Raw genomic sequence first — 15,181 nt, forward strand, 5'->3', positions numbered from 1 at the left:
GAATTTCTCCTATTAGTGTGCTTCCATCCGTATACAGCTAGATTGGTTGCAAACATTATATAGGAGTAGATAGAGGAGCCTTTTTGCTGGCTTGTGCCCTGCAGCCCCAGACAGATTAGTATTAGCCTATTTTTTGGAGCCTCATCTATTGCATTGTAGGTTACCTTCCTGCATTGTAATAGCTCCAAAAAGTTTGTGATACTATCGCTTTTACATCTTGGGTCACATCCCTTTTGTTTTGTTTTTTAAAAAAAACACTTAAATAAAGCTCACCAAACACTTCACTTTACAGTTGTGTAGGCCACATTAGCTCATATTAAAGTGTAGTCCACACACTTTATAAAATTAGTGTTTCTTACACCTGTTAGCAGCGGTTCAGGAATAAGCACACTAAGCCCTTAGTACTTTTCTGCCTTTCTTTATCAGTCTACCAAGATGAAGAAAGCAGGGAGTAAGGCACGTGATCGTGGGTGTGGAGTTTCAGCAGGGAGAGGACGTGAGGATTCTGTGCCTGCTGCGGGCACCAGTGACTCAGCATCCCCCAGTTTTAACAGGGAACAGTTCTTTATGTGCAGCTTTGTAGGAGCTCGCCGTACCCCACTGCTCAGGAGGAACAAATTGAAGCCGTTGTCGGATGGATGGCAGCTAACGCATCAACTTCAATTACTTCCACATCCTCTCAGGTCAGGAGCACTGAAGAGCAACCATCTGTCTCTTCACCACCTGCCAAATTGCCCAGGCAGTCAGAGAGCCCTGGACAGGAGCCATCTCATTCTCTACTTCTGTTCTCTGAATCTCTTGGCTTGGAAAGAGGGGGCCAGCCAAGCAGCATTCTAGAATGTGAAGAAGAGGGAGTATGCAGTGATGAGCAACAGCTTTGTCTCTCTGAATCTGAAGAGGCAGGTGGGCCAGTGCCTATGGTCAGCACACCTCAGTACGCATCTAATGATGAGACTCAGGTGCCACTTTCTGGTGCGTACTGTGCTGGCGAGACTACCCAGGAGAAGCAGGTGTTTGAAGAGGGTAGTGTAGATGATGAGGTCCTTGACCCATCATGGCATGAGGAACAGGAAGATGGTGGGAGCAGCTCTGAGGAAGAGATTCTCTCAATGGCCAAGACAGGAGGGAGAGGGAGGGGGCAGACTTGGTTGCCTGTAGCCTCCACTTCGGCACCCATTAGGAGCATTCCTCTTCCAAAAAGGGCGCTCCCAGAACTTGCAGTGCATGGTCCTTTTCTGACACAGTTGCAGATGACATTTGCTTTGTCAAATGCAAGCTGTGTAATCACAAAGTCAAAAGAGGGAAAAGTGTCAGCAACCTCAATACCACAAATGTGTGGAAACATGTCCGGAACATTGCATCATATGTGACCTACCCACCAGGTGGAATTCAACGTTACATATGTTGGAGCGGTTGTGTGAGCAGCAGGCAGCAGTAATGGAGTACCAGCTGCATCAGGCGCAAACAAGTCGCACTGCGAGACGTTCACACTTCACCACCACTGAGTGGGCCTCTATGAAGGACATCTGCCATGTTTTGCGTGCCTTCGATGATACCACGCGGATGGCGAGTGCAGATGATGCACTAGTCAGCATGACTGTCCCCCTTATCTGCCTGCTTCAAAAAACACTGCAAGCACTAAGGGAGGAGGTTTTGGAAGAGGTGGAGGATGAGGAGTCACAAATGCCATCTGCTTCTGGACAGTCTGTGTAACGTGGTTCCTCACAAAGGCCTAGGCAGGGGACACTTTGTGAGGAGGATGAAGAGGAGTCAATGGAGGAGCAAGACATCTCTCCAGAGGAGGGAGGTACACAATGCTCTAGTAGTCAGTATGTAGAGCGAGGGTGGTGTGATGCAGAGCAGGCAGAGATGACGCCTCAAGCAGGGGACAGTGTTTCTTGGCCAGTTGGCAGTCTGCAGCACATGGTTGATTTCATGCTGCAGTGCCTGAGAAATGACTGCCGCATCGCCCACATTCTCAACATGGCTGATTATTGGGTGTACACTCTCCTAGATCCTCGCTACCAGGACAACTTACAAAGCCTCATAACACTGTTAAACCAGGAGCGTAAAATGCGGGAGTACCAGGACACACTGGTGCATGCCATCATGTTCTCCATTCCACCTGAGAGCAGTGCTGCTAGTGCTTTACAAAGCAGCTCTGTGTATCGAGGCAGTGGAGGAAGCTCTGCACAAAGAGGGAGCAGAAGCAGCACCTCAGTACAAGGCAAGACCAGTATGGCCCAAATGTGGCAAAGTTTTGTGTGCCCGCCACAAATGTCTACACCATCACAGACGGCTCCAGTCAGCAGGAGGCAACATTTCGGTCAAATGGTGACAGACTACATGTCTTACCCTCTCACTGTACTCCCAGACGGCTCTCCCCCCTTCAAGTTTTGGGTCTCTAAGCTGGTTAATAAAGGTATAAAGCCAGCTCACCGACTCAATAGGAGCGGGGAACACCATCCTATAGTGGTCAATTTCCATGAAGAAAAGGAGAAAAAAATCCAGCTCCAAGCGAGATTCAAATTTCCAAAATTTATTCCAACATGAACAATAGAAAGATCAGCTCCAGAGCTGATCTTCCATTGTCCATGTTGGAATAAATTTTGGAAATTTGAATCTCGCTTGGAGCTGGATTTTTTCTCCTTTTCTCTAAGCTGGATACAAGGCCAGAGCTTAGCCAGTATGCATTGGAGGTGCTGGCTTGCCCTGCTGCTAGTGTATTATCGGAACGCATCTTTAGTGCCGCAGGTGGTGTACTAACAGACCGTCGCATGCGACTATCCTCTGATAAAGTTGCTGCTCAGAAGTGCCGTCTGCACAATCAACATTTGCTCCTGTGTTACTGGGGTTCAGTAACGTCATCTGATCCCCGGCTGTGTGTCCGGCAATTTCCCCTGCTCTGTCCACATTCCCACTACTAGTAGTGGGAATGTGGACAGAGCAGGAGATGTTGCCGGACACACAGCAGGGGATCAGCTGATGTTACTGAACCCCAATAACACAGGAACAAGTCTTGACTGTGCAGATGGCACTTCTGAGCAGCAACTGGCGGTGTTGGAGCCCAGGGTAAATACTAGAAGCAAAGTGGAGCCAGAGGCATAATTGGAGCATGTTTAAAATCAGTAATAGTCTACAACAGATATTAATCTTGATCCAATTAGGCCTCTGGTCCATTATGTTAGTAGTATTAACCCTGGGCTCCAAAACCGCCAGTTGCTGCTCAGAAGTGCCATCTGCACAGTCAACATACAGTGGGGAAAAAAAGTATTTAGTCAGTCAGCAATAGTGCAAGTTCCACCACTTAAAAAGATGAGAGGCGTCTGTAATTTACATCATAGGTAGACCTCAACTATGGGAGACAAACTGAGAAAAAAAAATCCAGAAAATCACATTGTCTGTTTTTTTTTCATTTTATTTGCATATTATGGTGGAAAATAAGTATTTGGTCAGAAACAAAATTTCATCTCAATACTTTGTGATATATCATTGGTTGGCAATGACAGAGGTCAAACGTTTTCTGTAAGTCTTCACAAGGTTGCCACACACTGTTGTTGGTATGTTGGCCCATTCCTCCATGCAGATCTCCTCTAGAGCAGTGATGTTTTTGGCTTTTCGCTTGGCAACACGGACTTTCAACTCCCTCCAAAGGTTTTCTATAGGGTTGAGATCTGGAGACTGGCTAGGCCACTCCAGGACCTTGAAATGCTTCTTACGAAGCCACTCCTTCGTTGCCCTGGCGGTGTGCTTTGGATCATTGTCATGTTGAAAGACCCAGCCACGTTTCATCTTCAATGCCCTTGCTGATGGAAGGAGGTTTGCACTCAAAATCTCACGATACATGGCCCCATTCATTCTTTCATGTACCCGGATCAGTCGTCCTGGCCCCTTTGCAGAAAAACAGCCCCAAAGCATGATGTTTCCACCACCATGCTTTACAGTAGGTATGGTGTTTGATGGATGCAACTCAGTATTGTTTTTCCTCCAAACACGACAAGTTGTGTTTCTACCAAACAGTTCCAGTTTGGTTTCATCAGACCATAGGACATTCTCCCAAAACTCCTCTGGATCATCCAAATGCTCTCTAGCAAACTTCAGACGGGCCCGGACATGTACAGGCTTAAGCAGTGGGACACGTCTGGCACTGCAGGATCTGAGTCCATGGTGGCGTAGTGTGTTACTTATGGTAGGCCTTGTTACATTGGTCCCAGCTCTCTGCAGTTCATTCACTAGGTCCCCCCGCGTGGTTCTGGGATTTTTGCTCACCGTTCTTGTGATCATTCTGACCCCACGGGGTGGGATTTTGCATGGAGCACCAGATCGAGGGAGATTATCAGTGGTCTTGTATGTCTTCCATTTTCTAATTATTGCTCCCACAGTTGATTTCTTCACTCCAAGCTGGTTGGCTATTGCAGATTCAGTCTTCCCAGCCTGGTGCAGGGCTACAATTTTGTTTCTGGTGTCCTTTGACAGCTCTTTGGTCTTCACCATAGTGGAGTTTGGAGTCAGACTGTTTGAGGGTGTGCACAGGTGTCTTTTTATACTGATAACAAGTTTAAACAGGTGCCATTACTACAGGTAATGAGTGGAGGAAAGAGGAGACTCTTAAAGAAGAAGTTACAGGTCTGTGAGAGCCAGAAATCTTGATTGCTTGTTTCTGACCAAATACTTATTTTCCACCATAATATGCAAATAAAATGAAAAAAAAACAGACAATGTGATTTTCTGGATTTTTTTTTCTCAGTTTGTCTCCCATAGTTGAGGTCTACCTATGATGTAAATTACAGATGCCTCTCATCTTTTTAAGTGGTGGAACTTGCACTATTGCTGACTGACTAAATACTTTTTTTCCCCACTGTATGCTCCAGTGTTATTGGGGTTCAGTAATGTCAGCTGATCCCCAGCTGTGTGTCCGGCAATTTCTCCTGCTCTGTCCACACTCACACAACTACAGATTTTAAACTTGCTCCAATTAGGCCTCTGTCTCCACTTTGTAGTTTTTACCCTGGGTTCCAGCACCGCCAGCTGGTTCCCGGCAGTGTCTTTGGCACAGGTACTCCCTCCTGCCCAGCCTGGTTCCAGCAGGCCTGCTGTTTCCGGGTAGTGTCAGCGTCACTTTGCCACCAATACGTTGTCCTGTCGTGTTGCGGTCGGGTTAGCCGACTCTATGGTGCCTGCAGTTTAGGTGCGTCCTAGGTGGGCTGCGGGATCTGGCAATAAAGGCTGGTTCCGTAGTGCCAATAGGACAAGCACCCCCTGTAGGACTGTAGGTTTTGGTAACTGCGGCCGGCTCACGGCCTTGCAACTTTGTTTTTCAGGGGTACCTTCTGCTACCCATCCAGGTTCCAGTACCGTCAGCTGGTTCTCGGCAGTGCCTTTGGCTTAGGTGCCTCCTTCTCGGTATCCAAGTTCCAGCAATGTCTGCTGGTCCTTGGTAGTGCTTTCTAGCACAGGTACCTCCTGCTTAGTAACCAGGTTCCAGCACCCTCAGCTGGTCCTCGGTAGTGCCATTTGCTCTTGCAGCTTCTGCTACCCCTCCGGTTTCCAACACCGTCAGCTGGTTCTCGGCAGTGTCTTTGGCAGGGGTACTCCCGCCTGCCCAGCCTGGTTCCAGCACGCCAGCTGTTTCCGGGAAGTGTCAATGTCACTTTGGCACCAATACGTTGTCCTGTCGTGTTTCGGTCGGGTTAGCCAACTCTATGGTGCCTGCAGTTTAGGTGCTTCCTATGTGAGCTGCGGGAGCTGGCAATAAAGGCTGGTTCCGCAGTGCCAAAAGGACAAGCACCCCTTGTAGGACTGTGGTTTTCGGTAACTGCGGCCGGCTCGCGGCCTTGCAACTTTGCTTTTCATGGGTACCTTCTGCTGCCCCTCCATGTTCCAGCACTGTCAGCTGGTTCTCGGCAGTGCCTTTGGCTTAGGTGCCTCCATCTCGGTATCTGAGTTCCAGCAACGTCTGCTGGTTTTTGGTGGTGCTTTCTAGCACAGGTACCTCCTGCTTAGTAACCGGGTTCCAGTACCGTCAGCTGGTCCTCGGTAGTGCCATTGGCTCTTGTTCCTTCTGCTGAACCTCCAGGTTCCAGCACCGTCAGCTGGTCCTCGGTAGTTCCATTGGCTCTTGTTCCTTCTGCTGCCCCTCCAGGTTCCAGAACCATCAGCTGGTTCTCGGCAGTGCCTTTGGCTTAGGTGCCTCCATCTCGGTATCCAAGTTCCTGCAACGTCTGCTGGTCCTTGGTAGTGCTTTCTAGCACAGGTACCTCCTGCTTAGTAACTGGGTTCCAGTACCATCAGCTGGTCCTCAGTAGTGCCATTGGCTCTTGTTTCCTCTGCTGCCCCTCTGGGTTCCAGCACCTTCAGCTGGTTCTCGGCAGTGCCTTTGCCTTAGGTGCCTCCATCTCGGTATCCGAATTCCAGCAACATCTGCTGGTCCTTGGTAGTGCTTTCTAGCACAGGTACCTCCTGCTTAGTAACTGGGTTCCAGTACCATCAGCTGGTCCTCGGTAGTGCCATTGGCTCTTGTTCCTTCTGCTGCCCCTCCGGGTTCCAGAACCGTCAGCTGGTCTTGGCAGTGCCTTTGGCTTAGGTGCCTCCATGTCGGTATCCAAGTTCCAGCAACGTCTGCTGGTCCTTGGTAGTGCTTTCTAGCACAGGTACCTCCTGCTTAGTAACCGGGTTCCAGTACCGTCAGCTGGTCCTCGGTAGTGCCATTGGCTCTTGTTCCTTCTGCTGCCCCTCCGGGTTCCAGCACCGTCAGCTGGTTCTCGGCAGTGCCTTTGGCTTAGGTGCCTCCATCTCGGTATCCGAGTTCCAGCAACGTCTGCTGGTCCTTGGTAGTGCTTTCTAGCACAGGTACCTCCTGCTTAGTAACCGGGTTCCAGTACCGTCAGCTGGTCCTCGGTAGTGCCATTGGCTCTTGTTCCTTCTGCTGCCCCTCCGGGTACCAGCACCGTCAGCTGGTTCTCGGCAGTGCCTTTGGCTTAGGTGCCTCCATCTCGGTATCTGAGTTCCAGCAACGTCTGCTGGTCCTTGGTTGTGCTTTCTAGCACAGGTACCTCCTTCTTAGTAACCGGGTTCCAGTACCGTCAGCTGGTCCTCGGTAGTGCCATTGGCTCTTGTTCCTTCTGCTGCCCCTCCAGGATCCAGCACCATCAGCTGGTTCTCGGCAGTGCCTTTGGCTTAGGTGCCTCCATCTCGGTATCCGAGTTCTAGCAACGTCTGCTGGTCCTTGGTAGTGCTTTCTAGCACAGGTACCTCCTGCTTAGTAAGCTGGTTCCAGTACCGTCAGCTGGTCCTCGGTAGTGCCATTGGCTTTTGTTCCTTCTGTTGCCCCTCCAGGTTCCAGCATCATCAGCTGGTTCTCGGCAGTGCCTTTGGCTGAGGTGCTTCCATCTCGGTATCCGAGTTCTAGCAATGTCTGCTGGTCCTTGGTAGTGCTTTCTAGCACAGGTACCTCCTGCTTAGTAACCGGGTTCCAGTACCGTCAGCTGGTCCTCGGTAGTGCCATTGGCTTTTGTTCTTTCTGTTGACCCTCCGGGTTCCAGCACCATCAGCTGGTTCTCGGCAGTGCCTTTGGCTTAGGTGCCTCCATCTCAGTATCCGAGTTCCAGCAACATCTGCTTGTCCTTGGTAGTGCTTTCTGGCACAGGTACCTCCTGCTTAGTAACCGGGTTCCAGTACCATCAGCTGGTCCTCGGTAGTTCCATTGGCTCTTGTTCCTTCTGCTACCCATCTGGGTTCCAGTACCATCAGCTGGTTCTCGGCAGTTCCTCAGCCTTCTTGTACCTTCTGCTACATTTCCAAGTTCAAGCTTTTTGAAATGGTTTATGGTAATCACTCTGGATCTCCCTGACGATGACCCTGAAGACCACCCCAAAGAAGACCAAAAAGATGACCCTGAAGAAAATGACCAAATGGACAAAGAACATGAAGACAACCACCAAAATACAGAACATCAAGAGACAGAAGACCAAGAAGCAGAAGAACAAAAAGCAGAAGAACATTAAGCATAAGACTAAAAATCAGAGCAAAAGATATTATCTAAATTATAAGCAGAAGAAGATTAAGCAATGTATGGGGGTAAGTCCGTTCCTTCTCGTGGTGCCCCTGTAAAATGCCTGCTGCTGCAGGCCAAACTGCACGCGGACAAATCCTGTTGTAAATCTTTTGTGACAGGCAGAACGGAAGGTGTAATTTTCAAACTTTTATAGATAACAACTACAGGAATGCCTGCCACAAATAAGAATATGATGAAGAAGAAGAATAGGAAGAAGATGAAGAAGTAGAATATGAAGAAGAATGATAGTTGAATAAGAAGAATATGAAGAATGAAAAAAAAGAATAATAGGAAGAAGGTGAAGAAGAAGAAGACGAATAAGATGAAGAAGTTGATGAAAAAGTAACTGCTGCTGCTGAGGATCATGAAGGAGAAAGTGTGGGAGAGTCAAAAAGAAGGTGAAGAGCATGGAAGTAGTGAAACATACATATCTGACAAAATATAACACAGGTTTACATAGTCAATATCTTTGTAACTCCGAACGCCTTAAAAAAAAAATAATTCCTGCTATTCCATTTGATTGGGCTAAACCTCTATGCCTTTAATGTTTCCTCCACCTCCCCCAATACATTCTACATTACTCTTAGTTGTTTTTCTTCATGTAGAAGTAACCTTCAATGAAAGAAAGGGTTTATTTTAATTCCGATACTTCTGTCCCATTGACTTGCATTGGTTTACTGTATCGGAATCGGCGATATCCGATACTTTTTGGGTATCGGTCCGATCCAATCCGATCGGATGTTTCACGATATTGGAAGGTATCGCTCAACACTAGAATTAACCTCATCCTCAGTGAATGTAGGCTTGGACAAATATTACTTTTTTTATGCAATCCTATGAAAATTTGACGATGCTGAGATTAGGATTCTCTGGGGGCCAAATCATTTCCAGGACTCTTTGTTACTCCCATGATATTTCTTAATGGCATTAGCTGTAACTTTGAGATCATTTCCATCCTGCTGATTAATTTTAGAGTCGCTGATTGTATTGTGTGATGGATAATGTTTTCAGCATTGAGAACTGCAACTTGAAAAAACTTCCACCATGCTTCACTAATGCATGCAAATAGACACTTATTAACATACTCCAGTATTTCTTTAAAAGCCAAATATTTCAAATGTAGACATCCAAATTCCAATGATTTTATGCATAGCTCCTTAACCTTGTTTCTATGTTGAAGGAGTGCTTTTTAGCTACAATTCTTCCATGAAGATCACTCATAGGCAAACTTTTTTCAATGAACAAATGCTTGTAGCTGGTTCTCAATTTTCATGGGAAGTGAGCATGATGTGTAGAAATGAATGTTTTGATTTGTAGATGATCACCTTCAAAGTAAATTTCCTAAAACTCTCAAGACTCTGCAAATTCAAACACTGCAAATTAATTCATTAGGTTCAGTCCCCCTCCCCCAAAAATACCTTGTGCCATTTCACACACTGCTGAAGACAAAGAGTGGGTTAATTACATCAGACGTGGTCAGACAAGCTGCCCCAATATGTCCTGCAGCTATAACATCACAAAGTGTACCACAGTCAATCAAGAGTGTTATTACAGCTAGTATAATAAACAATAGACCCGGAGAGTGGGGGCAGACAAAGAGTGCCATTTTATGATTGTACACATAACAGATAAGGGACACACAGCTCATTCCATCTAGGAAAATGAAAAGACCTCTTCTCATTAGGGTGGACTACTTCATTGTTAAAGCAGGTTGAAAATTGGAATGTTAGGCCAGGATCACACTACCGTGTGTGATGCTAGAAACTCGCACGAGTCTCTCACATCAACACCCGGTGCTACCGCCGGCACTCAGGACCCGAGCTGCGGCTGCAAAGAGTGCCGGCGCTTGTGCCGGGTGTTGATGCGAGAGACTCGTTTGAGTTTCTCGCATCACACACAGTAGTGTGATCCCAGCCTTAGTCTCACTTTATGAGCAATAATCCAAAAATTCAAGTGATATAAAATATAGTGCTGTACCCGTGTAGTCAGTCAGAATGACTGTGAATTGATTAATTTGAGATATAATGAAGTATTTGCACCTTAACAACAACCTTTTTCCATTCTACACACTGCAAACAAGGAGAGCAGTATTAAACCCCTCAGTTCTAATTTTGCTAGAAAAAACAACCTGGATCTAAAGCTCAAAATGGGTTCAATACACCCCTAGTGTTAGAGGATTTTTAGTGTTATGATTTTCAGTGAATTTACTTGAAAATTCAGTAGTGATCACAAATTTGAATTTCTAATGATCCGCTCATCTCTAATTACCGTATATACTTGAGTATAAGCAAAGATTTTCAGCCCAGTTTTTGGGGCTGAAAGTCTCCCTCTCGGCTTATACTCGAGTCATATACTGGAGATTGGAGGGGGAGGTGGAGCGCGGGTGTCAGAGATCATACTCACCCCCTCCTGGCATGGTCTCTGCAGCCCCCTGCTTCTTCCATGGTCTCGGTGCCCCAGCTCTTCCTGCGTTCAGCGGTCACGTGGTACTGCTCATTAAAGTCATGAATATGCACATATTCATGACTTTAATGAGCGGTACCACATGACCGCTAAAACCTGGAAGAGCTGCAGCTCCGAGACCATGGAAGAAGCAGAGGCTGCAGAAACCGTGCTAGGAGGGGGTGAGTATGATGGGGAGGATGGGGAGCAGTGCAATATTCACCTGTTCCCGTTCCACCGCCGGGCGCCGCTCTGTCCTCTGCGTCCTCTGACTGTGACGTTCAGGTCAGAGGGAGCGATGACATAGTCAGTGTGTGCCCTCTGCTGAATGTCACTGCAGAGACCAGGGAGACAGAGCAGCGTGCGGTGGTGGAACGGGAACAGGTGAATATTGCCAATGCTGGGGCCCTGAGCCAGCGGCGACACGGCCCACATAGCGTGCCGGTGTCCCTGCCTGCTCAGGACACTGGCACCTGGCACCCAGCGACGAGAGGTGAGTATGTCATTTTTTTTTTCCTTCAATTGCAGCAGCGGCAGCAGCAATATATGGGCCCTATCTATCTACGGAGCATCTTATTGGGCCACCATTAACCCTTGTGCAGTATTTTATGGGGGGTATTTTTCTATGGAGCATCTTCTTTGGCCACCATTAACCCTTGTGCAGCATTTTATGGGGGTATTTATCTATGGAGCATCTTCTTGGGCCACCATTAACCCTTGAGCAGCATTTTATGGGGGTATTGACTCGAATCAATACGTTTTCCCAGTTTTTTGTGGCAAAATTAGGTGTCTCAGCTTATACTTGGGCCGGCTTATACTCAAGTAGATACGGTATGTGTTTTTAACCTACTATGCAAAGTTTCCTTGGAAGACCACTCCATCTATTATAATCCATGTTGCTCAGTGTTTGCAGCGTTGAGAATTGTAAACAAATACTTGTCCATGATGCAATACAAACAGGTGGATGTTTGATTTGGTCAACATTTATTCTGCAGCAGGGTAATAACCATAAATATACAGTAAAGGTCATTAAGAACTATCTGCAGCATAAAAAAGAACAAAGAGCCCTGGAAGTGATTAACACACTTCCACTGAAGCAAGTGCACATGTATATAGAGAACTTGAAAGGAACAGTTGTCAGCTAAATGAGCATTTGGTAGACAATTATCTAAAGTATATTGACACATTAATGAGACCTCAATATAGAATAGAACCTCTAATGTATTCTCATTACGCTGTTTCTACATTTTCCATAAGCAGTAACTGTTTATGGTCTTATGCAAATTGCCTCTTCAGAGAGAAAGAGGACTTGAACTCTATAACGCCACCTCTTAGAAGCAGCGATCCTGCAAGTCACAATCAACCCTTTGACGAGTCTTGTAATATGACTTAGGATGAAAGCCAAATCAAAATCTCAATTTACAGACACAGTGTTTCGGGCTATTGACCCTCGTCAGTGCAAAGTATGAGAACTAATTTGGCTAGGTGAGAGGCTCTGGACTGAGGTCTAAGGGTTAAGGTATCTCCTTGTGAAGAGTGACATACCAGCTCTGGCTTGTCAGGGTAAGGAAGGAGGCTTACTTGCCGTGCAATGCTCCTCTGGGAAATTTATTATGCAATTTGCCTCTTCAGAGAGAAGAAGGATTTGAACTGTATAGCGCCGCCTGTTGGAAACAGCGATCCTACAAGTCACAATCAACCCTTTAACGAGTCTTGCAATATGGCTTATGGTCAAACAGACTTCCAACACAGATTGTGGAAAACAAGGTGTGTGAAGACCTCTTAACATGTTAGATTTAAAACCATCAAGAAGTATTTTTTAAAATTTCCATTAGGTGGCATAGATCTTACTGGCCACAACATTTCCTTATAAGTTTTTCATTAATAAAAGAAAGCACTTACCAAATACAGTTCTTGCAGGAACAGACTCTCTGTTGAGCCAAAATGAGACCTGAGACAGTATGACTGTCATAATGCAGGGTAAGTAGGTTTGAATAACAAAGTAGCCAATTTTTCTTTTTAAGTGGAAATGAGTTGTCATAACGACATATTCACCTAGAATAAAAAAATAAAGTTAATATTTTTATGCTTTCTAATAAAAGAATTTACCTGAGTATAGTGCATTTATATTATTGCTATCAATGTACAAATTACCATTTGGCAAAGCAAATTTAATCATAATGACATTGCAATAAAGCAGGAAAATTGGAACAAAGGACATTAAAGCATACTCGCAATTTCAAGTAATTTTTCAAAATAAGCTACACCCTAGAGTCCAAGGCACTAGAGATAAGTTGAAACTTTTTTCAAAGTATGAAACATATGTAAGAGCATGAGAAATAATGCTATTTGTGTCCTTTATATGACTTGTAACTGTCACTTTTTTAGCAGTTCTTCAGGCTGTATCTGCAATTTTCAGTTCTGTGACCTTTGGGATCTAAACTAGCTGCTATTATATATTCCATACACAAAAAATTGAGAGAGAAATGGACTGCAGATCCTCTTTCTGTGTCTAGCACTCAGACATAAGCAGTAGAGTTATAGGAGAAATTATACACCAATATTGAACTGTGTGGCTGTGAATCCAGCACTATATCAAACAGTTTATCCAATAAAGTGAAACTATTGCGTGAAGCTAAAGCGCCAGCTCTCTGCCTCTCACTGACTTGAATGCTCCTTAATTCTCCACATCCAGTGTACATAGGGTGTAATAAGCTGTGTAACATGACAGCTATTATTTTGACCAAGATGGATTTGACATGTTTTTCTAGAGTAGTTAGTGAGTTCACGAGGTAGGAGGCAGGGAAAGAAGTCGCTCAAAATAATCATATTTTTGTGATAAAATATATTACAAAGTTTCCTATATTGTTTTATGCAAAGTTTGCTGAAACAACAACAGTGACCATTTGAAGCGGTTGTCAGTTCAAACAAAAATGAACCAATACAAACTTCACCACATTCCAAATCATCATGCAAATTGCCTCATGGCTCTTTGGATCACTGAAATTAATCTCAAACACCTGTGATAATTAGTTTTCCACATGAGTCCAGTTAAAGGAAAATTTCTTAAAAAGGATGTTCCACAATATTAAAGTAAGCCACAGGTTTCAAGCAAAATAGGAAAGAAAAAGGATCTCTCTGTTGCCCAAAATCAATCAAACATTGCAATGCTTTGGTTAAAGTATGAAAACACTAGATATTTCATGAAAACTTATGAGTGATCATCGCACTGTGAAGAGATCTGTGGCTGATTCAGGACACAGATAGGTTTCTGCAGTTAAAAGCATAATGAGGAAGGATTCTGCCACACAAATTAATTTGATTAAGAGAGCATCTGCTAAAATACCAAACAGGGCTTTAAAGCTGGTGGTGCCAAAGGAGTCCTGCGAACCTCAGGGTGTAGGATCCGCAAGACGCTTGTAGTTGTGCATAAACCTACTATTCGGACACCTCTAAACAGAGCCCACAAGCCAAAAATATTGTAGTGAGCCAAGACAAACATGAAAACTAATTTTAAAACACTCTTCTTTTCTTTACGGATGAGCACTGTGCAAGCCTGGATTGTCCAAATGGATGAAGTAGAAGACGGTTGGTTGTTGGCCACTATGTCCCAACATGGCTGCGATGTCAGAAAAGAGGTGGTGGGGTCATGTTTTGGGCAGGAATCATAGGGAGAGAGCTTTTAGGCCCTGATAGTGCAAACCCCTTAACGCTGCAAATTCAACAAACTACCATTTTCAGTTCTTTACAACCAATACAATGTTCGGAAACTCTGTTGTGCATAATCATTTAGAACAGTGTATCATGAGGTTTTTTTCCACTTTTAGAATAAATGTTGTTATCATTGTGAGTTTTGTATGATAGAATTTGATTTCTGCTCTAAGGGTTAATGATTTAAACATTATACTGACTCATTTGCATCAACTATTTAGGACAATCAGAAAACAATAGTATTTGCATAAAAATTTGGAACGCAGTGTATGCTGGCACGCTTCCAATGCTTTGTATGTAATGTAATAAACCCTTTTTTAAAGTGTCAAAATCAAAGATAAAATTGGGACAGATGGGTATTAAACTGCCCTCTTTATTTTTCAATGGGTAAAAAAAATTATTATGGTACTGTACTGCAGTATATCACAGATCAGTTCACTTTCATGGACTCTGCAGGTCCAGCACCTCTTTATTACTTGAATCTTTGTATTATCATTTACAAACTGAAACTTGGGCAGCACGGTGGCTTAGTGGTTAGCACTGCAGCCTTGCATCACTGGGGTCCTAAGTTTTAATCCCACGGAAGACATGGTCAAGGAGTTTGTATGTTCTCCTTGTGTTTACATGGGTTTCCTCCAACATACTGATAGGGGATTTAGATTGTGAGCCCAATTGGGGACAGCGATTATAATGTCTGTAAAGCGCTGTGGAATATAATAGTGCTATATAGGCATAGTAAATGAATAATAATAAACTACCAATTTCATTGTTCTTCAGCATAGCAGTAGTACACCACACTCTGATTTAGGCCTTTTTGTACCTACATGGAATTTGCTGGACACTGACCTCCTGACTCTAGACTGTAAAATCCAAAAATGGCTTCCGCCCTCCCTTCCTTCATTATTAGTATTTTCTGTCATATTCCCCCTTGATTAGCTGCTCTAAACAATTAAATATGATAGCTGCAAGGTATTA

The 15,181-nt window shown here is 44.8% G+C and overlaps 1 protein-coding gene across 1 annotated transcript in view; it reads right to left on the bottom strand.

Moving 5' to 3' along the window:
* GABRA1 (gamma-aminobutyric acid type A receptor subunit alpha1) overlaps positions 1-15,181 on the bottom strand; it is a 372,903-nt gene that overhangs the window by 113,094 nt on the left and 244,628 nt on the right. Inside the window, exon 8 of the mRNA XM_073581008.1 lies at positions 12,398-12,550. Coding sequence (XP_073437109.1) covers positions 12,398-12,550 — 153 coding nt within the window. The remainder of the gene's footprint in view (positions 1-12,397; positions 12,551-15,181) is intronic.

This window comes from Dendrobates tinctorius, unplaced genomic scaffold, assembly GCF_039654945.1.
Source record: "Dendrobates tinctorius isolate UK_male_01 unplaced genomic scaffold, ASM3965494v1 ptg000067l, whole genome shotgun sequence".
NCBI classification, from domain to species: Eukaryota; Metazoa; Chordata; class Amphibia; order Anura; family Dendrobatidae; genus Dendrobates; species Dendrobates tinctorius.